Genomic DNA, 23,196 nt, shown 5'->3' on the forward strand with positions numbered 1-23,196 from the left:
ACGCTCGAGTTCGAATTGAGAGAATGAGTGAGAGGTAGGATTTGAGGAAGGGTTGGCTGCAGCTGTGGGCTCTCTGCAAGCAAGTGCTGGCTGGGTCGCTGGGTTGGTTCGCACGGTGACTTGAATGGATTCGTCTCCGAGACTCGATTGGCGAAGAACACCAGTCAAAGTGGATCACGTGTGTATGCGTGAAGTCTGTATCGAGTATCAACCGACCTGCAGCGACAAGCTGCCACGAAGGTGATGGAAATTATAATACAGCCGTCGACGAGATAACGACGACGAAGGGTGTGTTGGTACAGCGCAGGGGGGAAAGAGATGTGTGCGATGAAAAGAAAATGAAAACGGAGGAGGGGCAAAAGGAGGGAGGGAGGGAGGGAAAGGACGGAGGGGAGGGCTGCTCTTGGGGGGGAAAGGCCTCCAGCTCACAAGAGATTCCAGGCGAGGGCCCAGGCATCTCCCTCAGCCCATGATCCCGCTCGGTGAGAACCCTGAAGCCCCTGAAAATTACTACATTGACCAGCTCATCACTGGCCGAGGGGCACCCGAACAGACCTGAACGGACCCGCGCCATTCCCAGCTGGCGGGTCCTTGTTCCCTTCCTCTCCCTTCCCACACAGCTTCGAGGGTGCCACCCTTCGAGAAGAGACACTCATCCATCCACCAAGTCCCCATCCCTCCTTCAAGCCACTTCCCCGGCAGTCTACGACAACAAACCCATCAAACCGGCCTGGACTCTAACGTTAGGAAAGTTAGTATGGCCTCTTTACTGCTCGTACACCTCTCATTCCCTGCGGAAGACCACTTTCGAGATACCGGAGTGCTGGGAAAGCCCACTTCGAGGCCTCATCCCTGGCCCCGAGATACTGGTCAATTTGGCCACGGACAACCCAGAGCCCATCCCACGAATGGCAGCCGAGTCACTGCGCACATCCTCAACCTAGAAAGAAAGTGATGGTAAGTTGACCTCCGCTGTCACGAGACACATTTTGCAGGCAAACTGCCCATTTATGGTTACAGAGAAGGCGTCCGAGTTGCGTTCATCACACCTCTCGAATGCCATCCTGCTGGATGGGTTGATGTTCCTCAGGGCTTGGGAGGTGACTGATTCTGCTCCAAGCCCCCCAGCCACCTCACCTTCACCAGCCATCTCTCGAATCTCATGGCCACAAGCTTCGGTCCGTACCCACGCTTGTGCCGTTGCCCATGCAGCGTCACGCCCAAAAAACGATGCTCCCAGTCACAACACCTCCTACACCCACGCAGCTTCTCCCATTGGACTGACTTGCGAACCAATTAATTGCTTATGATGGTCGCAACGGTGAGAACAGGTGGCCACTTAATCGAATCAACGACTGGCATTTGTTGCTCCGCGCAGATTAAATCAATCGTGGCACCAAGTAAAAAAAGTGGGAAGAAAACAAAGTGTCGGATCGTCAGCACTTAGAATCTTGCCTTGGCTCTTGTTCCTGCATTTTCCCTTGCAAGTTGCAGCTCCTTGATCTCATGGGGGGACGCGGGCTTCAATCACGACGTGGAGCTCGCTAACCACGTCTGTTACAAGGATAAACCCGTCTGACCACTACTCAGAGCTGAGAAACGGACAAGATTGTTAATGTCAGACGGGCATCCCCTTTCTCTGACGTGGCGGGACTTGTCAAGGGCTAGGAAGCATCACCCCTCCTTCCGCGCCCTGGTTCGAGGCATGTCCCAGACTCCCGAGTCCCATCCTCGTGGACAAACCCAGTCTGGTGGACCTGGGGTGGGTACATGGTGGGATTCAAAGGGCTGTTGGCAGAAGCAACTCGGCATCGGTCGGCCCCCCAAAAAAGAAAGATTAACAGCTCTCCTGACGAGAGAAGAACGACTCGACCTGCTCATAACAAGTCGTACATGAGCTCTGGAAGATGTATCTACTCCTACTCTCTCCCGAAGAAAAAAAACAAAAAAAAACAGTCGTGTTTGGAACAACCAAAACCTTGTGGCACTGAAGCAATCACATTATTGCAAAGTCAACGGCACAGCAATCAGCGCTTGCTCTGCGAGGCGAGTCATAGCCCCGCGAGGTCACCCCTCCACCTCCCTGAGAATCTAATCGTACGAGGACGAGCTGGTACATAATAGCTACGACGAAACCGAGCACCTGACGAGGTCCGCCAGTCTCGTATTATTCTCTCGTGTCCCTCTCTTATCGCGCCATTTCGCATGCTCAGGCGATCTAACTGGTGGCATCAGAAGAGACGGTGAAAGCATTTCGAACAATGCATTTCCGGAGCACTTTCCCCGGCAGCCGCATTCTGCTCCTGGACCGCTAAAGACCTTTGAAAGTCAAAACCTGCCGGCTGCTCGCCAATTGTGCCTTCGAGCTGTTCCGTGTGGTCGGTCCAAGTTACATGGGGACATGACACTGCGCAGTTTGCCGCATTTTAAGCCAGGGAAGGCAAAGCTCCAGAGCCCCAGCACCACCAGTAGCCACAGCGGACACCGCCTCCTTCGCGCCCGTCGGAATACCCACAAGCCGCCAAAGCTACCTAGCTCCCCACCCATCCACTTTCTTTTGGAGACTGTACTCGAACATTGAGAAAGCTCCTTGTGAGGTTTGGGACAATTTCCGTTTGTGTTGCATCGGTCATCAAGTTTGCTGGATTCCAACCCCTTGTGCCTTAGTCACTGCGATTCGAGAACCTCCACGGAACCACAAGTCTCCTTGGCTAAGGCCCCAATCTCGCACCGCCAAGTTTGCAACATCTGAGGAACCGAGGGGCTCGGAGGGGTACAGCTAATTTGTTTCGCGTCGAAGATATCGTTCTCGCTGCTCAGGAGCAACCTTCCAGAAGGAAGGCAGACAATGTTTGTTTTTAACACGCGTGGTCTCAAAAGACGAAAATAAACACCCAAGGCATGCAGAGGTGCGAATGAATGCCAGGAGACCCTGGTAATGGGAGGCCGGATTTGTCCCCAGAGGGGCATGGCGAAGCCAGTTGTTTGACCGCCTTGGCTGCCAAACCCCTGACGAGCCGATTGAACAACACTTTGTCCAAAAACATGGCTGGCACACCAAGACCGCCACTCCTCTTACACAAGTGGTGCAAGTATGTCCGACTTGACATCACCACAAAAGCATGTATCACCAGGACCTTCTTCGGTACGTCGATTACGTCGAGTCGATCAGGTCTGTGTCATCGGATGCAGTCCAAGATCAGGATCTATGCTTCTAGCCGAACCCGGCGCATAGCCGACACACCAAGAAATTTATTCAAGATGTCACATTCCCTGGACTGGGTCGGGAAGATATCGTGGATTCCTCAGGCATGTGCTCGTATCATTTGGAAAACTTTGGGCGACTACTGCTGGAACAGCGCTATGCAGAAGCGAGAGTCAAGATGTGGAAGCATGTTTTGGCATTCCGTGGTTCCTGGACGACATGGTAGTCGATTTGCAACAATACAGTGAGTTGGCCTCTCGATGTCAAAAGGGTATTCGTTAACACATTTCTCCTCTATCGTGGTTCTACTGGACCTGATTGCCTTCGCCCTTGCACTTGCTCTTTTTTCATCCCAAACACCTTATACCATCGCAGTGTCAATGCGCAGCACTGAACCCCCTCTTCAGCCTCTCGACGAGTGCTTCCAGCTCGGCGTTCCGGTCTTCCAGCGTTGCCACCTCTTTTTGTAGTGCTTCCTTCTCTGACCGTAACTGCTGGACCTTGGTCGCCATCTTCTCGCGATGTTTCAGGCTGTCTTCGAACATGGCTTCAACTCGACTCCACGGCAAATCGCCTCCCGTCGCACCACGGGCCACTGGAAAGGTACCAACGCTGGACGCTGTTATAGAACGAGTCCGCAACTCGGTATTTGCCTTCTCAAGCTCCAATACACGTTGCTCCATTGCAGCAGTACGGGCTTGTTGCCAAAGATCATCTGATTCGGGCCGTGAGGTCCTCTGTAGCGTGGGTGTGATGGATCCACCTCCCAGGATGGAACGTCGGTCCTGCGGTTGCGAGGTTTGCAATCTCCCAGCCCAGGTTGCTTTGGCAAGCTTCCCTCTCAACATCAAGACGTTTTCCAAGTCTTCGTCTCTCAATTTTTTCATAGCGGCATGTCCTCGTCTTTCTTCAGCCAGCATATCCCTCACTCTAATCAGGTTGGAGAGATCTTCATTGCGTAGGGACAGCAGATCAGCGTGGTGCCTGAGGATGGTTTGATTCTCACGTTCAAGCTCGTTGAGGCGGGTTTGAAGTTCGTTATAATCGTTGGACATGATCGTCGGGTGAGACCGTTCAACGTCGACGACGCGGAGGAGGATGGAACGGAGAAGGTTGGACATAGGACCAGCCGTCTCGAGCGAAGGGCTGGGATCACTGACAAGTTGGTCTTCTGTCTCGTTGGGAAGTTTCAGTCCAGCTACAGTTGGGGTTTTGAGATCCATATCAGCCTGGTCTGTCGTGGAATCATCCTCAGCCAGTGTGGCGTGGGAGTCGTCTGTCGCCACAGACTCACTACGCTTTCTTTGCATCTCCAAGTTCTGATGCACTTCGCGGTGCTGTTTGGCGGCGACGAGGAAATGCTCGTGCGAGTTCAAGGTGAGTGTTCGTTTCTTGGGCTGCCAGAGAGGCATATCTTCCGGATCGAACGGCACGGCTTGATGCTGGAGTTGCGGTTGAAGTGATGGATCATGATTCTGCTTCTCGCCCTGGTATGAAGACAGGATACTGTCATTGTCGTTATCGCTGTAGTTGGTATCCGGACTCGATCCCAGCTGTGAAGAGTTCTGGCTCATGGTCGATGTGGCCATGGAAGCTACTGACACGGCGATGGAATGGCTAGAAGGTGTGCGAGTGATGCGACTGGGTGACCACATCCTCTCTAGCAGTCTTTGGTTGACAATTCTGCCTTTCGAATGTATACTCGGAAGCAATAGGTGCCAGGCACGGTACTTAACGGGAATGTTCTGTGCAAGGTTTTCAGGCCTAGGGCAGATTGTATGTAAGTGTTTGTGGTAGACCTCAAAGAAAAAAGGAAGCGAAGATATTGCGAGACTGCATTCCCAGATCACACGTCCCTGCCTAGCTTTTAAACTTTTGTGATATTGCTCGTTCAGATGCACCAGGGTCGGAGTGATGAGGGTAAGGGACCAAGGGGGTTCGTGGCTGAAGCAGCGTGAAACGCGCCCCTTGCCTCGCATGGACAAGGCTGTGACCAAGTTGAGACGAGGCGGTTGTTCTGCGACGCCATAGGACGAGGCTGCCACCAATCGCCATGTCCATCACATCCCGCTTCTCACCCCCCGACTACCCAGTTGAGATGGGAAGAGAAGATTCGTTCCCTGGGGGGATCCCTGAGAGTGGTCCTAGATATGCGGCGCCATGGGACGAGTCGCAGCCCTTATCAAGAAAGGGGCAGCTTTATTCTTGGGAGCAAACAACATGGCACCTTCTTCCTGTGGACCTCTTTGTCGGTGAGAACTCGAGTGGCTCTCTCAATCGAACGGTTCAATCAATAATTGGAGATCGTGGAGATTTGTGGACTCCGGTGTGCACCGCGTGGTGGTGTAGCAGTCGAAAGTAAGGCTAGACAGCATCGATAGAAACCTCTTGTAAGCTGCAAACAATGCTTGAGGTGTCTTGAATAGGGTATTTCCGTTAAAGTCTTATCTCTGTTGGAAACCCTTCTGCGAAACGACTTTTGTAGAGTGAAAAGAGACGAAACATCATCTCAGCCTTGGAAGGAAACCCCTTAAAGCGGCCAGCCACTTCCAAGAATCACAAGGCTGAGAAGTTGGCGCAGGTCAGCCTTGTCTTACAAACGCATGCGCCAATCCCTTGACCTCCTCGACGAGAGCGGGAAACCTCATGTTGCGCTGGGAATCTGTGCCCGAACCGACCTCATAACCTCATACTGCCCTGCATCTACTCCTTCATACACCAAACCAGCGTTCGAACAGCATCTTTACTGGAGCCTATTGCCCACTCAATGACCTCATCCTGAGCCTCAACTTGCGGATTTCCTCGACCTCTGCTACCAGTATCAGACAACCATGGCTCCCTCGCCTACGATCCGGCGCCTTCTCAAGGAGACTGCCGAGCTCTCCTCGCCCTCTTCGAACCCCAACCCCGCCTTCTTTGCAGGCCCTGTCTCCGACTCCGACCTGCATGAGTGGCACTTCACTCTACTCGGTCCTCCCTCCCCCTCCCCATACGCTGGAGGCATGTACCACGGGCGCATCACGCTGCCGGCCACATACCCACTGAAGCCGCCGAACTTTAGGTTTCTCACGCCGTCAGGGAGGTTTGAGGTCAACCGCGAGATCTGTCTGAGCATATCCGGGTTCCACGAAGAGACGTGGATGCCCGCCTGGGGTGTCCGGACCGCGTTGACGGCGCTCCGGACGTTCATGGCCGAGAAGGGTTCAGCTGGCCAAGTTGGAGGCTTGGAAGCACCTGCGGACGTGAGGAGGAGACTGGCAAAGGAGAGTCGGAGCTGGAAATGCGAGGCTTGTCGCAAAACGAATGAGACCATTATGCGCGAGTGGTGGGATATCTGTCGGGAGGCCGGTGTCAACGTCTCGGCAGAGGGGGATCTGGGATTAGAGAGCCTGCCGGAGGGCATGACGCTGGAGGCGAGAGACCCGAATGCAAAACCTGGCGTCCCTTCGCAAACAACAGGAGCTGCTGAACAGGAAGATGCAAAGGTGACAACAACGGTGCCACAAGAGCGGTTGCTACAGCCTTCTACAAATCCAGATCCCGATACCCCTGCGCAACCCGCATCGGTACCAGTGCCACCATCCTCCAAGCCTCAACTTCCGCCGTCGTCCTCATCACATTCATCACGATCCAACTCATCCAACCTCACCCGACCCGCGAGCCAGCGATGCATCCCCATGGTCCCTACGCCCTCCGCGGAAGCAGCTCAGGCCTCTGCTGAGGCAGTCCTCACGCCGGGCGACTTTGCTCAATCTGCTTCGTCCAACACAGGTTCTTCTACTAACACTCATCATCGGCGACCGTTTTTCGCGGGGCTGCACAATGCCCCGTTAGCCGCGGCCAATGCGGCGATTGCACAGAGCGCGCAGCCCCTGACTCTCCAGCGGGGCCAGGGAAGGGATAGGGAACATACCATCACCATCGACCGGGCGATCGCGGGCGTGTTCCTCGCGCTTTGTCTAATGGTGCTGAAGAAGATCTTCTACCCCGCCGGAACGCCCGGTACCCGGTATAATGGCGTGGATGACTTTTACTTGCAGCGAGAATAGGGTGTACGTGGCGGGCCATCATTTGCTCTCGAAGACCTGGTGCCTGGCTGAGCCTTTTGGAATTTGTCAGGAGTCAGGAATCAGGGGTTTTGGATTTGCGAAACGGAGCGACGATCATGAGATATTATGCGATATGGAAGGGAGGTAGGGAAGGTTTAGAGACTGTTAAATACAGGCAAAAGAGGGAATGGGTTCGCATCTCGAACCACCTCACAATTTTTATCTTTGTCTTTTGGTTATTCTTCTGGAAGACCAAGCGATTGAAAAAGCGTACAAGCGTACAAGACAAGCATACACACAACGAACCGGAATAGGGGCGGCGTGTGGGAAGAGCAGCCTACAGTTTGCGAGCGCGAGCAGTGCTCTCCCGAGTCGAGTCGAGTTTCAAAATAAGGCTTCAAGCAGCCTCTATATAGTGCCATTACTACTACACTTGTATACCGATTTAACCGATAACCTGGATAATTACTTACTCGGTACATATCCGATATACCTGCAAGTACCTACTGTAGTGTTTACATGTCAAATACTACATATATTATATATCATACCATAGGTCCCCTATCAAAACCTATACTCGGTACTCAGTACTCACTCGTATTATACTATATATCTAATCCCCGAACAAGTCGTCGCCCACGACTTTTTGGTTGACTTATCCCTCGCCGCTTTATTCTCACGCTAACGACTATTTAGTCGAATCGCTCCCTCGCCCGCTCTCTTCTACCCCTTCACGGCTTTAGCCAGCTCCTACCCGTACTCCCTCGCCTACTACTTAGGGAGACTTCCGTTCGGGCTCTGGTCCTATCTCCCCCACAGTCGATTTGGCACCGGATATTATGTAATCAGCACCATCATGCCTTCTCCGGGCAGTCTCCTTATATTTGATCATTGTTCTACACAGATTTCTCACCTAGATATTCACGGGACTTGAAGTAGCGAGGACCCCAAGAGGGATTGATTTCCAATGCTCTCCATACTTCTGTGAGACATTGCACCACGTTATATAAGAGATCCGTAGCAGAGGTCATGTGACTTTCCCCTTTGGTGTCAGCTCCCACTGGTTTCATTGGTCATGCCGCTTCGGCCAACCTGCCCCGAAGCATTCCCCGTGGCTACAGGATGCAACCCCAGCCAGTAAGTCGTCACAGTTCTACGCGTCAAAGTAGAGTTTGCTAACAGACAACATTGCCCAAACCTCCTGGTTACTATTGCTCGTTCCCTCCAACTCTCGCCAGTGGCAGAAGGGGCATACTACCCCAATCTTCCCGACCGCTCACCGCTCAGGCTCACTTGATTCCATTCGCGTACGTCCTCAAGCGTCCTTTCGAGTCAAATTGCCGTGCAGTGCTGCCACAAATAGAGGCTTGGGTTGTTCGTAACATCGTCTAGAATGAAGAACCCAGTTGATGGCGAACACTATGGCCCCAACGCCCATGACAGCGCTCGCATAATTCATGTTCGAGGACGTCACCGGATAATATAAGGGAAAAGTCAAAAAGATCACTTGAAAGATTTGCCACAGGACGGCGACAAGATTGACGAGCAACCCAAACTTTCCCATTGAATAATGGCGCTTCTCAGGGAAATCGCCCCGACCCTTGAAGATGAGACACCAAATCGGCATGCCATACGACACGGCACCACAGATTGAGCTGGCGCCGAAGCAGGCATTCAGGATGAGAGCCGGCCCAAAGTCCAATAAACAAATCAACCCTGTCACGAGTGTGCAGACACAGACTGCGTTGACAGGAATCTGTGAATTAGGGTGGACGTGGCCAAGAAACTCGCTGAACGGCGTGCCGTGGTGCTTGGCAAAGGACCATAAAACGCGACTGAGGGTTGTCACAAACGAGATGTTGGCGAAGACGAAAACGGCGCAGAAGATGAGTGCCGCAATCACCAGTAGTGGCTTCGACCGGAAGGCATCGAGAAAGAGCTGAAAGATCGGTTGACCGCCAATGGGCTCCAGGAGCGCCGCTGGATTGGTGGTGCAGAAGAGGTAGACGATGATCATAATGAACCCGCCCAATGCGCACAGGAGGCTGGTGAAGATCATGACCTGTGGAACTTGCTTCTCTGGATGGGGTAACTCTTCCGCCATGTGGGCGGCGGCGTCGAAGACCGTGACAGAAGCACTTCCAGGCAGGACGTTGAGGCAAAACACAAGTCCCTTTGAGGCCCAACCGGTTTCGTTGACAACCTCGGTGAAGACGGCACTGGCGGTGGCCTTGGGCTGTGCGCGAACCAGTAGAGCCACGAAGAGGTATACCGTGCCCGCGTTGATGAAGACGACAAAGAATTTGGCGATGGCCGGAATCCAGTTGAAAAGCCAGATGTTGAAGACCAGCGAGAGGAGAGCGGAAGCGATGGCAAGCAAAAATACCTGATAGGTCTGGATTTGATACTGTTCATTCAAGATGGTGGCGAAGGCGACGAACATTTGTCCGGTAAAGACGAAACAACCGGTGGTCGCAAATGTCCAGGCCAGCAGGGTGAAGGCACCGTTGCAGTAGCTCAGGCCCCGCGACAGTCGAGGAGGGGCCAGCGCGGCAACCCAGAAGATCTGACCTGGTAACCACTGCGTGAGCAAGTCAACTTGGAGGTCAAGCATGGCATCCTCACCAGAAGCGTGGGGGAAGACGGCGGAAATCTCAGCCAGGCTGGAGCACACCGCTAGTTGCATGATGGCGACAAAGATATAGCCGTAGATGAAGTAAGGGGATCCGCCTACGCCGAGCGTAAAGACCAAGTAGCTGCCAATCCCCAAAGGAGTGGCGATCAATGCATATGCCATGCCAATGGTACTCCAGACATTGAATCTTTCCTTGAGTTCGGCAAGCTCGACAGTGCCTTCCTGCACCGAGATTGTGGGCTCGATGAACACCTCGAGGGGTGCGGGCGCGGGCGCGATCTTGTTGTCCATACTTACTGGTACCTGCATAGTTTTCGATGTCATCGGGACTGGTTAAGGGAGACCAAGGAGAGGGAAGAAATAGAATAGCTAGCGAGGATTCTCTACGAGGACTCTTTCGTCGGAGGACTCAGGACAACATTTTATACCTACATTGCACTGCGCGATGAACATAAGCTCTGGAACATGGCTCTCGTTCTGGGAGTTGACATGCTTTTCGGCCCATTTTGTCGATGACCAAGTTGGGTGGGATGGATAGGCCGAGCGAGACCTTGGTCATCGACAAAATGGGCCATTGGGCTGGAGCATCTCGCAACTAAACTAGTGATTAAGGGGACCTCAATGATAGGGCGCGCCAGTTAAAAGCGCGCCAGCGGACATCTGCCCGGAGGCCCGCCCCACCGAAGCACCCCTGATTCGTGCCCGCGCTGCAGAGATATCATGGTTGCTCGCTGTCACCAACTCGTTTAGATATCTCTTTGATTTCCTCCCTGTTCTGCACATTTTTACCCTTTCTCACGTCGCTGTCACAGACTTCAACTCTCGATGGATGGACAGAGTGCATCACCGATGTCTCCAGCCTCGATCTTCTACCATCGCGGGCGGCCGAAGATCTCCAAGACACGCACCAAAACCCTCTCTGGGTGCTGGACATGCCGCGACCGCCATGTGAAGTGCGATGAGAGGAGGCCTACCTGCCAGAGATGCGCAAAGTTTGGTGTCGATTGTCAGGGCTATGCCGCCCGCTTCGCTTGGGTGAACCTGACCGTCGCTTCGGATCTGGACATGCTCGCTGAGACACCAGTTGTTCAACCAGCCGCGAAGAAGCGATGTGTCGGGCCTACGGCTTATCGTACTGCCAGTACCACTCAATTTACTTCTCAGCAAGTGGCATCCTTTTTATCCGATCTCGAGGAGTCATCACACACGGTTCTCACGCCGCGAACACGGGGCCCTTTCTCTGTGTTTCCCGCGCTTTCCACAGCTCCCACCGCTCCTATTGTGACCTCCACCGACGTCCGGTCTGCTACCGGTTCTTCAGACCTTCACATCGGAGCTCTTGTCTCGGAAGATGACCCGCCCGATGAGTTGGAGGATGAGCTCGACGGAGAGCAAGTCCGCGGTGCTGACATTCCTGGCTCCTCACTCACCCTGGACCAGCCCTGGATGGGTTGCCTCTCGACCTTGAGCCCGGATCAGACAGGGCAAGATGGGTCGACCGATCCTTGTAGAAGGATCCCGTTCTCCAGTCTCGACAATTTCTCATTCTCCGCAACCGAGCCATGGCCGCTCACGGAGCCGGCTCCCGTGGATAGTATTTTCAGTTGTACCACGCCGACGGCGATGCGCAGCGAAAACACTCGGTCACATGACTCCTATCTGGCTGGACCTGACAGTTGTGAGCCCTTATCTCACCGCCTTGCTGTCACCATTTCCGCTGACGCCCCTGACGTGGCTGACTGGCTGGATGAGCAAGATGGCCTCCTGGCACTCCTTGGCAGAAATTTCTCCTCGTCACGACAATGGCAAAAGATCCAACAACGGCAAGATAGATCCGCGAATCCCCCGATTCATAGACACATCGACTTTCTTCAAATTCCGGCCAGTCAGCGCGAGCTGGTGCACCATTGGGTGATGTACCTGGGCGGAAACATGGTTGCTGTTGACCGCATCGACAACCCGTGTCGCACTCTGTGGATGCCCATGGCTCTTGTTGGAATCAATTGCAATTCTCGGGAGTCGAACGGATCCATAGCCCTATTTCATGCCCTCTGCTCATTGTCGGCGCAGAATTTGTATCAACTGCGACACCAAGACAATCACTACATGTCTCTCTCTTTACAGCATAATCATCTGGCATTGCGTCACACGCAGCATTGTCTCGCCAGTCACAGCGGAACTGGCGATGCCGCTCTCGCATACGCCATCATTTGCCATGCCATCAAGGACGCGGTCTCCGGGGGAACGAAGCAATGGAGAAGTCACCTTGCGGGTGGACTGAAGTACCACTCACTGGTCAATTGTGATTTCAAAGACCAAGCCATCACTACCAAGATAGTCCAATCTTACCTCTTTCTAGCGGCAATGTGCAATCTGGCAGTTCCCGACACAATGGTCTCGTTTCTCGACGAGCTTCCCGTCGACGACCATTTTCTCGAGCTCAATTACGGAATCACCAGGGGCTTGCTTAAAATTCTGGTCGCATTGAATGCGATGTCTTCGACCAAAACCCATCTGAGCACCAACGAACTGGACACTCTCGAATTGCAGCTATATCTGCACATTCCTTCCGACCTTCCCACGGGAGATTTGGACGCGGCAGGGCGGCAACGGCTACAGCACACAGCCAGCTTCTTCTACGTTGCAATTCTCATCTTTTTCCGTCGCGTCTTCCGGCACGTGCCAACCAACGACTTGCAGGATCTTGTTGACAAGGCTTTGGGACATATCGAGCATATTCTGGCTTTAGAGCAGGATACACTGGGCATCGTTGTGGCCTGGCCGACCCTGGTTGTGGCCGCCGAATGCCACAAAGCTACGCAGCAAAGGAAAATGCTAGAGTGGTTCAAGCGCAAGCAGAAAGCCGGCTTTGCGAATCTCGGCGCGATGGCTGATCTCGTCAAGAACTTATGGCACCGACGGGAATTGTCCGCCCCAGGTACCGACCTCCATTGGCAAGACTTGGTTAACGGCCCGGGCGGGTGTGATATTATACCGTTATAGCTTCCACCAAGTGTTATATAGCCATGCCCAGCCTCTGCACAATGGGTACAGGGCAACTAGCTTGATGGTCAAGCAATTTGTAATAGTTCGGTAACGAAGAGCGTGTTGTCGTTCTGCCAATCAAACTCCAGTATTCTCAACTGGGCTTGTCTCAGGTCTTTTGACCTACCTGCACGTTCGCGATTGGCTCGGTGTCATTAGCAAGATTTAGAGGATCAGCGGATTGCAGACCCATCCCACTGATAGATTAGGTGCATATCAGCGACACGATTCACAAGCGCCGAGGCCAGTGACAATGCGAAAATGTAGCCATGGAAGCCCCTTCAAAAGAGGAAAACGACACCGACGGCGAGAGCGAAAAGGTGCAGCCATGCCAGAACTACATGTGGACGTTCCTTTGAGGCAGATGCTGTGTGGAGATTTTGTGTCTTATCAATCTACATACATGCCTATCATCTATTTCTTCAATTACCTTGTCCCGAACGAGAACTCAGGAGAGCAGGAGATCCCCCATGCTCCTTGACAGCCTCGGAATAACCATCACACCCCTACTTGATTCCTTAGTCTGGGAAGTTTTTCAAATCGGCCATCTGAGAAAACTGACCGCTCTCAATTCCCCAACACTCTTTCACTAGCTCCTCTCACCATGATTGCCGAGCCCGCGCCGGAGATCAAGGTCGTGGAGTATGAGTACTCTGAGACTCAGCTGGAAGACTGCCTCAAGACCCTCGCCCGAGATGGGGGAGTCATTCTTCGAAACGTCCTGCCAAAAGACGTGCTTGACCAAATCGAGCGAGATCTGAGACCGTCTTTTGACGCCGACGTGCCTTATGCCAACGAGAGGTCCTTCCCCAAGGAGACGCGACGTGCCAATGGTCTGATCGCAAAGTCGGAAACGTTTGTCAAACACATTGTCGCCAACAAGCTGTACCAAGATATCTGCACAGAGTACCTGACCAATGTACACAAATCTTGGTGGGGCGATGCTGAGCTCACCTCGAAGTCACTACCCATTCTTGACGCGACGACTTGTTTCTCTGTCGGCCCGGGTGCGAAAGACCAACCTCTTCACCGGGACTGCATGATTCATCACAACGTTCTTCCAGAGATCACCGTGGCCGAATACAAGCCTGGCCGCGACCATACAATCGACTTTTTCATTGCTGGAACCAAGACGACCAAGGCGAATGGTGCTACGAGGTTTGTCCCTCGGTCGCATTTGTGGGGCATGGAGCGAAGGCCATGTCCGGAAGAAGCCGTCTACGCCGAGTTGAACTTGGGTGATGGGTTCATCATGCTGGGTAGTTGCTTTCACGGGGGAAGTGCCAACACTACCGCCGACGAAGAACGTCTTGTTTATGGTGCTTTCATGACCAAGGGGATCAATCGCACAGTAAGGCCCGCGGCCAAAAAAAAAGCCTCTCTTACTTTTTGCGGTAAACTGATATCAGGATGTTCATTAGGAGGAAAATCAATTCCTAGCCAACAAACTCGAACACATCAAACGGTATGATGCTGAGATTCAACGCCTGGCCGGATTTGGGTTGAGCCATCCGAGTCTAGGATGGGTGGATTTCAAGAATCCCAAGTTCCTGATCACGGACGATCCTGCAAAGTATCCCCCAGGATACATGGAAGATGCCTACCTTACCGAGGTTGTAGACCACGGGGAGCAGATACGTCATGCATGAATACAGCGAATCCATTTCGTGAAACTATCACTGCTTCTCGCCCCGGGCGCGCCGGTGACTATCTAGACCTGAGGATGTCCAAACCTCTCAACATCTCCCTGTGTCAAGATGGGAACACTAATTAGTTGGGCCTAGGCTGGTAATTTTCCAACCTGGTTAGTCCGAAGCTCAAAAATATATCGATGGTGGTTTTATATCTCTCCGATGCTTCCTCTATAAATGGGTCATCGCCAATGTAGGTGTTTTCACGACCTCCGTCCTGGTCCTGGGATGGTGTTCTTCGCGGTTTCATCCGAGGCCTGTGTAATAAGGTCCTTTTCTCCTTCACAGGGAGCCTTGTGTTTCTCAGACGACTAGTTACTTGGTTCAGCTAAGAGGCAAATTGAGGGGGGATAGAGAAGACCGGAATTGGATGTTCACAGCGAGCTATTCTGCAGAGGATCAAAGAAGGGCTTATTTAGCGTAGGGCTTGAGTTCACTTTTCACCTCCAATGAGCCACACGTTGAGCAGGGTGTGCTGGATCATGCTTGATTTGCGCCGAAATGACTGACTCGTACGTATCGGCGTACGCAACATCAGCTGTTGATCATATTGTCGCTTTGTCTCAAGTCGTGGACAAGGATATAAAGATGCGGACAGGCCGACAAGTTTGCCTTCAGCTGTGCTCCTCATTGATTAACTCCCCCGCTATGTTGTCCAGTGCAGAAGGCTTCGAATATACTCCAACGGAGGGACTAAAGGCGGGCCTGCCAACCCCTGCAGTCATAGACCCTCATGAACTGAATGCGAGTACGACTGAGACTTACGATGCCATCGTCATAGGAGCAGGTTATGCGGGCCTCATAACAGCCCGAGACCTTACATCTCAGGGTATATATGCCTTTCTCCTTGTTCCAGGAACAACACGCTGACAGTGTGTCTCTAGGACGCAAAGTACTTCTTATCGAAGGCCGGGACCGCATCGGAGGCCGCACATGGACATCATACACCGACGGGCACGCTTATGAGATGGGCGGCACTTGGATCCACTGGCACCAGCCTCATTTGTGGACGGAAGTTACACGATATGGACTGAACAACCAAATCAAGGATTCTCTGGAAATTTACCCGGAGTCAGCGCCACAATCAACCTACACGGGGGGCTCCAGGAAAGACTGGTCGCCGGCAGAAATAGTAAGGCTACCGTTGCCATCATCAACGTTTGATGCCAGACAAGAGAGGCGAGGCTAATCCATCGCCACATCCAGACTGCTATGCAAGAGAAGTCGGCCGCCACGTTTTTCGCAATCGATGGTAAACATCCGACGGAATGGCTTCCCTACCCGCACAATCCGAGCTATAATCGTGCCGATTATGTCAAGTATGATCGAATGTCGGTTCAGGACCGTCTCGACCAACTCGACGGCGTCCTGTCCGAAGAGGAGATGGCCTTCACGAAGGCGAACCTCGGTGCCCTGGCAGGGATCGACTTTGCTCAAATCAGCCTGTTTGACATGGTGCAGAGATGGCTGTTGTGCGGGACCACGCAGGAGGAGTACATGAACCACATGGTCCGGTACAAACTCAAATGTGGGCAAACCGGACTGGCCAGTTGTATTTTCGACGATGCTCGCTCGACCGGAAAGCTCTCGTACAGCTTTTCCAGTTCCCTCCAGGCCATCAACAGCTCGGATCCGCGGAGGGCGACCGTGACTTGCGCCGACGGCCGCACGTTCAGCGCCCGTCAGGTGGTCTGCACCATTCCGCTCACCGTCTTGAGATCTGTCCGCTTCTTCCCGGAGCTCCCTCCACTCAAGGCCGAAGCAATTGCGAAGGCCAAGTCGAACCTCATCAGGAAGCTTCACGTCCAGGTTGAGGGAAAACAATGGAAGTCGTGGGCGGGTGCCAAATTCGCCGAGGAAGAGTTGCTCATGGTGATGGGCGAGTCCCACTCACCCTCCGGGAAGGACACGAATTTGGTCGCCTTCCATGATGGGGCAAACATTGGTGACCCGAGAATCAAAGCCAAGGAGCTGGTCAAGTACTTCGAGGGACTCCATCCAGATATGAAGGTCAAACGCTTTGTGAGTTGTCCTCCCTTGACCCATCTATCTGCCTCGGAATTATGACGTTCCTCGACAGAAAACAACCGGCGTCCTCATCCGTTTTTGTGCTTGTCTCATTGTATACGCAGCATGCCCCCAAGCATTCGCGAAAGTCATGTCTGGCTAATTCCAACTTTGCGTAGGTCTTCGCCGACTACATCGACAGCCCATTCTCCAAGGGTGGCTGGTGCGTCTTCCAACCAGACTACATGTCCAAGTATCTCGGAGCACTGCAAGAGCCCGTGGGAAACGTCAAGTTCGCCAGCGGTGATTATTCCGATGGGTGGAGAGGATTTATTGACGGCGCCATCGAGGGTGGCATCATTGCTGCCAGAGCAGTGGAACAAGACCTCCGGTCGCCACCTCGTCACCCAAAGTTGACCCGGATCTAGCAGGTCCCCTCTATAAAGTTGCCATTCCTTGCTTTTTCAATCTGGAGGCATCCAAGTAGGATCATCCTTTCGGTTTTTCGAGCCTCATTCTTCACCTGATATAACCTTTGCCCTCCCTCGGCTCCCACTGCTGGCCAGGAGGGAAGCCTGGCGCGATCCACGGGAGCGAACATCCCTCGCGCGCCCTTCCAAAGTCAAGAGGATTTGTATGTAAACGGCGAAGAAGCGTAGTTGACCAATTGCTTTGGGCGTGAATTCCTCTCAAAACGGGTAAATCGTAGCGATTCACGAGGTGGGGGCATCGAGATTGTATAATGTCCATCACAGCTTGTTCTTTATCACGCACCACTTTGGTCGGACCGTGGGCCCAATGTTTGAAACCCCACTGCTCCATCGTAAAGTCAATTAGCACAAAGACACGAAAGAGGCACAAGTCTTTTTTTGATTCTTCGTCGAGGTAACTCACGCCGACACCGTGGGACGATTGAAGAGAGAAGGGGGAAGGAGGGACAGACGGCGTGTTGTTGCTCCGAGTATAGTTTTTGTGCTGATGCAAGCATCAATCCCTGGCGGATACAAAAAGGTAAGGCAAGGCTCTTTCTTTGCCCTCCCTGTGTCCTGGCTCCTCATATGAAACCCCCCTTCCAACACACCGACACCCTAAGCATCCTCGAACGTCTCCCCCCAATCGGTGAAACAAATCCTGCGTCCCAAAAGATACACACCGCAAAGGAAAAATGTCCAACGAATACAAATGTCCCATCAATCAATACGGCGTCCGCTACTTCAACCCTGCTGGCCCGCAAACAGAAATCGCGGAGCAATTGCATCTCTCCAACGCCGCTGTCCTCCCGGCCCACGGCCAAGTGGTGCATATTGTGGGGCAACTCGGTCGTGAAAACGATGGCTCCTACCCCGACGATGCTGCTCAGCAACTCCGATTGGCGTTTGTCAACACGGAGAAAGCTCTCCACGCGGCGGGAGTGACGGCGGGCTGGCGCGCGGTCTTTTCGGCAACGTTGTACATTTCTGGAGATGCCGCAGACAATCAAAGCCAAGCGGAGGCGTACGTGAAGTGTATGGACGACTTCTGCGGCACAAACCGGCCCTTGGTCACCGCTGTCGTGGTCAAACAGCTGCTGGTACCGGGAGCTTTGGTGGAAATGAGTAGTCAGGCGATCTTGGGCAACGCTACCATGTTGTAGGGAGGGAAGCCTCGCAGTCTACCCCTACCCACGGGGCGCGCGTGTTAGAGAAAGATGTCCGAGCACATGGAATCTCCAAAGTGACTTTTCAAGATTTAATCAGACAAGGGCAGACATGTGCCGTGGCTCACACGTCGGTCTCCTGGGCTCGGCCCGGGCCTCCTCAATGCTGCGTCACGTGCTCGATTAAAGCGGCCTCGCTCTGTTTCCTGAACGAAAACGGTAATGGACGAGGGCACAGTTCGGAGCATATATAATAGATATATCCACTTCAGCTGCTAAGGAGATAGGTTTTCGCTCTTGTCTTCTTCGGCTGTTAGCTCTGGAAAACTATTGCGAGACAACTTCCTGCATATGTAGCCGAGGACCTAGGATTGGCTACTGGTAGACAGGTGAGAGTACAAGTACAAGTACACGATACACGTACAATACAAAACTAAGGGGGTAGAGCAATGTAGCAGGCTCCTTCCTTTCATTCTCGCCTTTGTGGCTTTGAACAGCTAGCTACGTCCGTTGGTACCCAAAATACAATACCATCCCATTCCATTGCATTCCGTTCCCATGTGATCCAATCCGGTTCAATCCAATCCAATCCAATCCCATATCCAACGCTCCAGAGTCCTGCATTGCGCTCATGAGCGACCGCATAATAACATAAAGCCCGAGCCTGATCCGTTCCATGTAAACCCGTGAGGAGTCGTTTGTACTTGTATTTATCCAAAGGACCCGTTGTGGGCCCCCAACCAGGTAGTCCCAATAGAATGGACATGCACAAGATACACAAGATGAAATCGTCGAACAATCATCTTCCTCGTCCTGCACGGTTCCTCCTGATCCAGCCTCGCTCTGCACCGTCTTGGTCGTCTCTGTTGTCATATCCAATATCTGAGTCGCTGTCGTATTCGTCGCCGCTGCTGACCTCAAAAGGTTCGTCCTGGTCAAAGTCCCTCCGCTGTCTCCTCTTGCTCAGATCTGCCGTGGAGGACGCATTGTTGTGATTTGGAGGCAGATTCTTCATGGACATGGCGCTGCGGGAGTACATATCCTCGTCAGCATTCCGCGGGACAGTGTTCTCGTGGGGTCCATCAAAGTTGACGACGTAATCGCGGTCCCGGTCGCTCTCGTACTCTTGATACCCATAGCCACGACCGCCTCTTCCATTTATGGGTCCTGCATAGTGATCATGATCCATCATTGCCGCGAGCCTCTGTTCTTTTTTTCTCGCCGCTTCTTCTTGCGCCGCAACCCATTTTGGGCTGACTTCCCAACGCCAGCCATCACCTGTGGTGTTACATATTGGAAAAGCCCAGAGTAACCGATTCGGTCCGAATAAATGGTTAAGATTCTGACGCCAGCCAAGATCGAATGCATTGGGCATTTTTTCGGATTCCTGGTCATCTAGGTATTGTGAGTATCTCTCGCGCTCGCGCGCGGCCTCCATATGGGAATAAGTATTTCGCAATGCACGAACGGCTGGGGTGTCGTCGAAAACGTCGGGTTGGTGGGGACGATGATTGGCCGACTGATCTGAACCTTGAGGATACGGCGCATCACGCTGTGTCGTGTTACGGACACTTGGGACGGGCGAGGTGTGTTCTTCGCCTTCTTCGTACCGTGAAGCGCCGGGAACAGCATTGGCATTCCACTCAAGAAACTGCTCCCCCACGCGCTGTAGTCTACCTGCAACGCCTTCGGAGCTGCGTCTGCTGTGATTCAACTGATGCTCCTGGCGATTCCGCTCCACAAGAGTCCTCACACCGCTCAGGTATCTCGTCTTCTCGAGTCTCTCGATGGTAGTTTGGCCCTTGATGCAGAGATGTATATGCCAGCCAGTGAACGCACTCAGGACCAGGCCGATGATACCGGCAATCACGGAAAGAAGGATAATATTGATGGGTGCCACTTCGTCCAGATAGCCACTTTGCTCGAAAAGTTCTTTCCACATCCACCATGCAGCATTGACAAAGCAGACCCAGCAGAACAGAGATGTGTAGATGAGGAAGAGCACAAATGCTTTATAGTTCCGCAATCCGAGACAGGTCGACAGCCAAGGGCAGTGATGGTCCATCTTTAAGACACATCTCTTGCAAGTAGAGCAGTGATGTGTCCGGTCCGGCTTGGGGGTATGGCACTTTTTGCAGAATCTAGGCGCTCCTGTGGAGGAAACGGTGATACTCTGCAACTGGCCCGCATCGGCGGGAGACTCGTGAGTTGGAAGCATCGAGTATCTCCCTTGACTTCGATCTGATAACTTGTCGGGAGACTTCAGAGGTGAACCGGGATCCGTAAAGGCGGCAACCGTGTATGACCAATTGGCCAGCGTGTAGAGAATGATCCCCAACGACGAGATGGCTTGTGTCAACCACCAGACATGTTTTGATTTGTGAGATCCGAAGCCGATCGATGCCACCACCCATACTGCCCATGTTGTTATACTATACACAAAAGCTAGCGGAAAGAAGGTGGCAATGGCGCAGCAGGTACGCTCGCATGTCCGGGCGCATGAGCGGATCCGGCGGCGTGACGGCGTGGGGGGAGGTGAGGAGGAAGGGCTCGAGTAGCTGGGCATGGGAGAAAAAGGAGGACGAGAAGAAAGGTGTCTCGGTACTAGACGAAGGAGCTGCGTTGGCGTGCAATCACTCAGGCGGTCGAGTCCAATGTCGTTGACGAGTGATCATCTCGAAGTGGTCGACTCCATGGTTGCGGCGGCGTGGGAATGGGGTAATGGAATGTTCAAGGATGCAGTCTCATGGATCTATAATGTACAAAGAATAGATGAAGCCACTCTGTATAGTTACAATGCGAATGCGACTAATGTGAACTGGTTGTTGGTGTGTTGACAATGAAAGGAGTTTTGAGAAACCGCAGTTTGAGTGACGTGTACCCAAGGCTCCGCCTCAGCCTTGCGGCTTTGTTGTGGTACATTTATACACAACGCTACCTCCTCAGCCTTACCACCTTCTCGCCTACTGATCACTAAACAAAGAATGAGAGCAGTGAAAGGCGCAAGTGAGAGAGCAGATATTGCATCTTGTGTGTCTAAACGAGTGTGATAATAGTTGGATAACCGCACGTCATTCCCATCTTGCGTCTCATGATTCCCCAGCATTCATTCCCTCCTTTGGCTCCAGCAGTCCTGCGATGAGGCCGCTATGCTCTTTGCATTGAAAACCCCTTCATCCTCTGCCCAACTTCACTATCCCATGTTGCCATTCTCATCCTTCTTTTCCGGATCCACCGGCTCCCTAACCATGACATCCATCCTCAGCTCCATGCCCGCAGCGCGTTGCAAATAGATGTGCTTGCGCAGCTCAAAGCCCAACTTCTCGTAGATGATGATGTTGATATCGTGTGAACTCTCCAGGTAACACGGGATCCCGTCAGCATCGGCCTGTCTCCGTCAGCCTGTCAACCAGCAAAATCAATCTCTAGTGTGTGCCACATTACCATCTTGGTGACATATTCAATCAGCTTTCGGGCATAACCACGACCACGTGCCGCCGGCTTGGTACCGATATAGTTCAAGTACCAGGAGTTGTTGTCCCTTTCCCCCAAGATTTCCTGCTTAGTATGATGCAACAGGGGCAGGAACTCATCGAAGAATCTCGCCTTGCCCTCCTTGGAAAGCTTCCAGCTCAGTCGCCACATGCCACTGCGGAGGATGGTGAACCAGTCGTCGATGTTCTTACCCGGTGGCAGCCACAAAGCAACGCAATCAAAGTTCTCACCAACCGTCAAGACCAGTCCCTGGAGACAATGAGCATAGGTGACGTACTCCATGGAGGCTTTGTGCAGTTCGAAGCGCTCCTCTTCCGTCATATCCATGCGATCCGGAGTGTCGATGGCGTAGCGGACAATCTTGTCAAGGCGAAACGCCTCAGCCAAGCATGCGGCAGCCTGTTTGTACTCGTGCGGAGCGACAACACGGACTTGATCCGGGTTTGGGGTGGTGGGGGCGACCTTTGCCACAGCGGTCGGGCTTGGTTTCTCGTGGACGATTGCAGCGTCAAGCATGGGGACGGCAGCACTAGGAAGAGCCATACTGGAAGGGTTTGGATTTAGCAGCTTCTAGTTGTTTGGACTCTTCTCTTCTTTGGGGTCCTTTCTTTGGCTTTAGTCGAAAGGTCAAACATAGTCGGTCAACCTACTCTTTGATCAACCTCGATCAAGGGGTCTTGTAGAATGGCCCGTATGCTCGGAACAGAGCTGAGCAGTAGAGACAGTGTCGCTTCTAAATGGGAAGCGGAGGCTAGGGCAAGATTTGCGTATATCAACCGACATCAGCGTACGATACGTCTGAGGGGGTCAAACTTTGCAAGAAGCAATGCAGAGACAAAGAGCTAGGAGGGCAGTATAGATAGTTCGTTTTGAGCTCGCGGGTTGCACAGCAGGCGGTTGGATGTGTGGCACGACGGTTCGAGGGTTGAACTTGAGTATCGAATTGAGTATCGAGCGTGGGAGCTGTGCAAGCGGTTGTGGAGTCTTCAAGGTCGCGACACAGGCAGCTGATATGTCGAAAATCGACAGTTCAGTGATCTTGTACGAGGACTCGAGGCTGGAAGGAAAGCAGAAGAAGGGCGGAGGTGTCTCCTATATGCTGGGAAGGCGGGCGGGAGTTTATCAACCTGTCAAAGATGGGGAGACGCGAGGCAAGGTTCCTGGGTGCCACTTGGCGGAAACGATGTAGTGAGAAGCCAATCGCAATCGCCAGGGTAGGACAGAGTTGGATGAGTGCTTGTATCCGTGGGACGACATGGTTCGAGGCCGACGTAATTCAGTAAGCAACCCACGGACTCGTTGGATTGCTGTTGACTCGATCCCCACGCTATTGTCCGCCGGAATGCAGCCAGAGCCTTCACATCAGCAGTGGCGGGTGTCCAGGTTCTCCTTCTCCTTCGGCTGCCACTCTCTGCACCATGTACGGTGCTTTG

At 53.0% G+C, this 23,196-nt stretch overlaps 8 protein-coding genes across 8 annotated transcripts; 5 read left to right on the plus strand and 3 right to left on the minus strand.

Annotated features, from left to right (window-relative positions):
* Nucleotides 1-3,582: 3,582 nt before the first annotated feature.
* AYO20_03092 (hypothetical protein) lies at nt 3,583-4,794 on the minus strand (the record flags this gene model as incomplete). The annotated part of the gene is made up of 1 exon (XM_022641395.1): nt 3,583-4,794. The coding sequence occupies one exon, from the start codon at nt 4,792-4,794 to the stop codon at nt 3,583-3,585; it is 1,212 nt and encodes a 403-aa protein (XP_022502597.1).
* Nucleotides 4,795-6,036: 1,242 nt separating this feature from the next.
* AYO20_03093 (hypothetical protein) lies at nt 6,037-7,254 on the plus strand (the record flags this gene model as incomplete). The annotated part of the gene is made up of 1 exon (XM_022641396.1): nt 6,037-7,254. One exon carries the CDS (start codon nt 6,037-6,039, stop codon nt 7,252-7,254), a length of 1,218 nt encoding a protein of 405 aa, XP_022502598.1.
* A 1,315-nt stretch (nt 7,255-8,569) lies between these two features.
* On the minus strand, nt 8,570-10,180 carry AYO20_03094 (hypothetical protein; the record flags this gene model as incomplete). Its single annotated transcript, XM_022641397.1, has 1 exon — nt 8,570-10,180. The coding sequence occupies one exon, from the start codon at nt 10,178-10,180 to the stop codon at nt 8,570-8,572; it is 1,611 nt and encodes a 536-aa protein (XP_022502599.1).
* A 558-nt stretch (nt 10,181-10,738) lies between these two features.
* AYO20_03095 (hypothetical protein) lies at nt 10,739-12,892 on the plus strand (the record flags this gene model as incomplete). The annotated part of the gene is made up of 1 exon (XM_022641398.1): nt 10,739-12,892. One exon carries the CDS (start codon nt 10,739-10,741, stop codon nt 12,890-12,892), a length of 2,154 nt encoding a protein of 717 aa, XP_022502600.1.
* Nucleotides 12,893-13,538: 646 nt separating this feature from the next.
* On the plus strand, nt 13,539-14,583 carry AYO20_03096 (hypothetical protein; the record flags this gene model as incomplete). Its single annotated transcript, XM_022641399.1, has 2 exons — nt 13,539-14,285; nt 14,356-14,583. 2 exons carry the CDS (start codon nt 13,539-13,541, stop codon nt 14,581-14,583), a joined length of 975 nt encoding a protein of 324 aa, XP_022502601.1.
* A 690-nt stretch (nt 14,584-15,273) lies between these two features.
* On the plus strand, nt 15,274-17,060 carry AYO20_03097 (hypothetical protein; the record flags this gene model as incomplete). Its single annotated transcript, XM_022641400.1, has 4 exons — nt 15,274-15,454; nt 15,510-15,757; nt 15,832-16,647; nt 16,812-17,060. The coding sequence occupies 4 exons, from the start codon at nt 15,274-15,276 to the stop codon at nt 17,058-17,060; spliced, it is 1,494 nt and encodes a 497-aa protein (XP_022502602.1).
* A 737-nt stretch (nt 17,061-17,797) lies between these two features.
* On the plus strand, nt 17,798-18,265 carry AYO20_03098 (hypothetical protein; the record flags this gene model as incomplete). The annotated part of the gene is made up of 1 exon (XM_022641401.1): nt 17,798-18,265. The coding sequence occupies one exon, from the start codon at nt 17,798-17,800 to the stop codon at nt 18,263-18,265; it is 468 nt and encodes a 155-aa protein (XP_022502603.1).
* Nucleotides 18,266-19,067: 802 nt separating this feature from the next.
* Nucleotides 19,068-22,306, minus strand: AYO20_03099 (hypothetical protein; the record flags this gene model as incomplete). Its single annotated transcript, XM_022641402.1, has 3 exons — nt 19,068-20,700; nt 21,463-21,656; nt 21,713-22,306. 3 exons carry the CDS (start codon nt 22,304-22,306, stop codon nt 19,068-19,070), a joined length of 2,421 nt encoding a protein of 806 aa, XP_022502604.1.
* Between the last annotated feature and the right edge of the window lie 890 nt (nt 22,307-23,196).

The sequence above is a fragment of the Fonsecaea nubica genome, assembly GCF_001646965.1.
Source record: "Fonsecaea nubica strain CBS 269.64 chromosome Unknown Scaff14, whole genome shotgun sequence".
NCBI lineage: Eukaryota > Fungi > Ascomycota > Eurotiomycetes > Chaetothyriales > Herpotrichiellaceae > Fonsecaea > Fonsecaea nubica.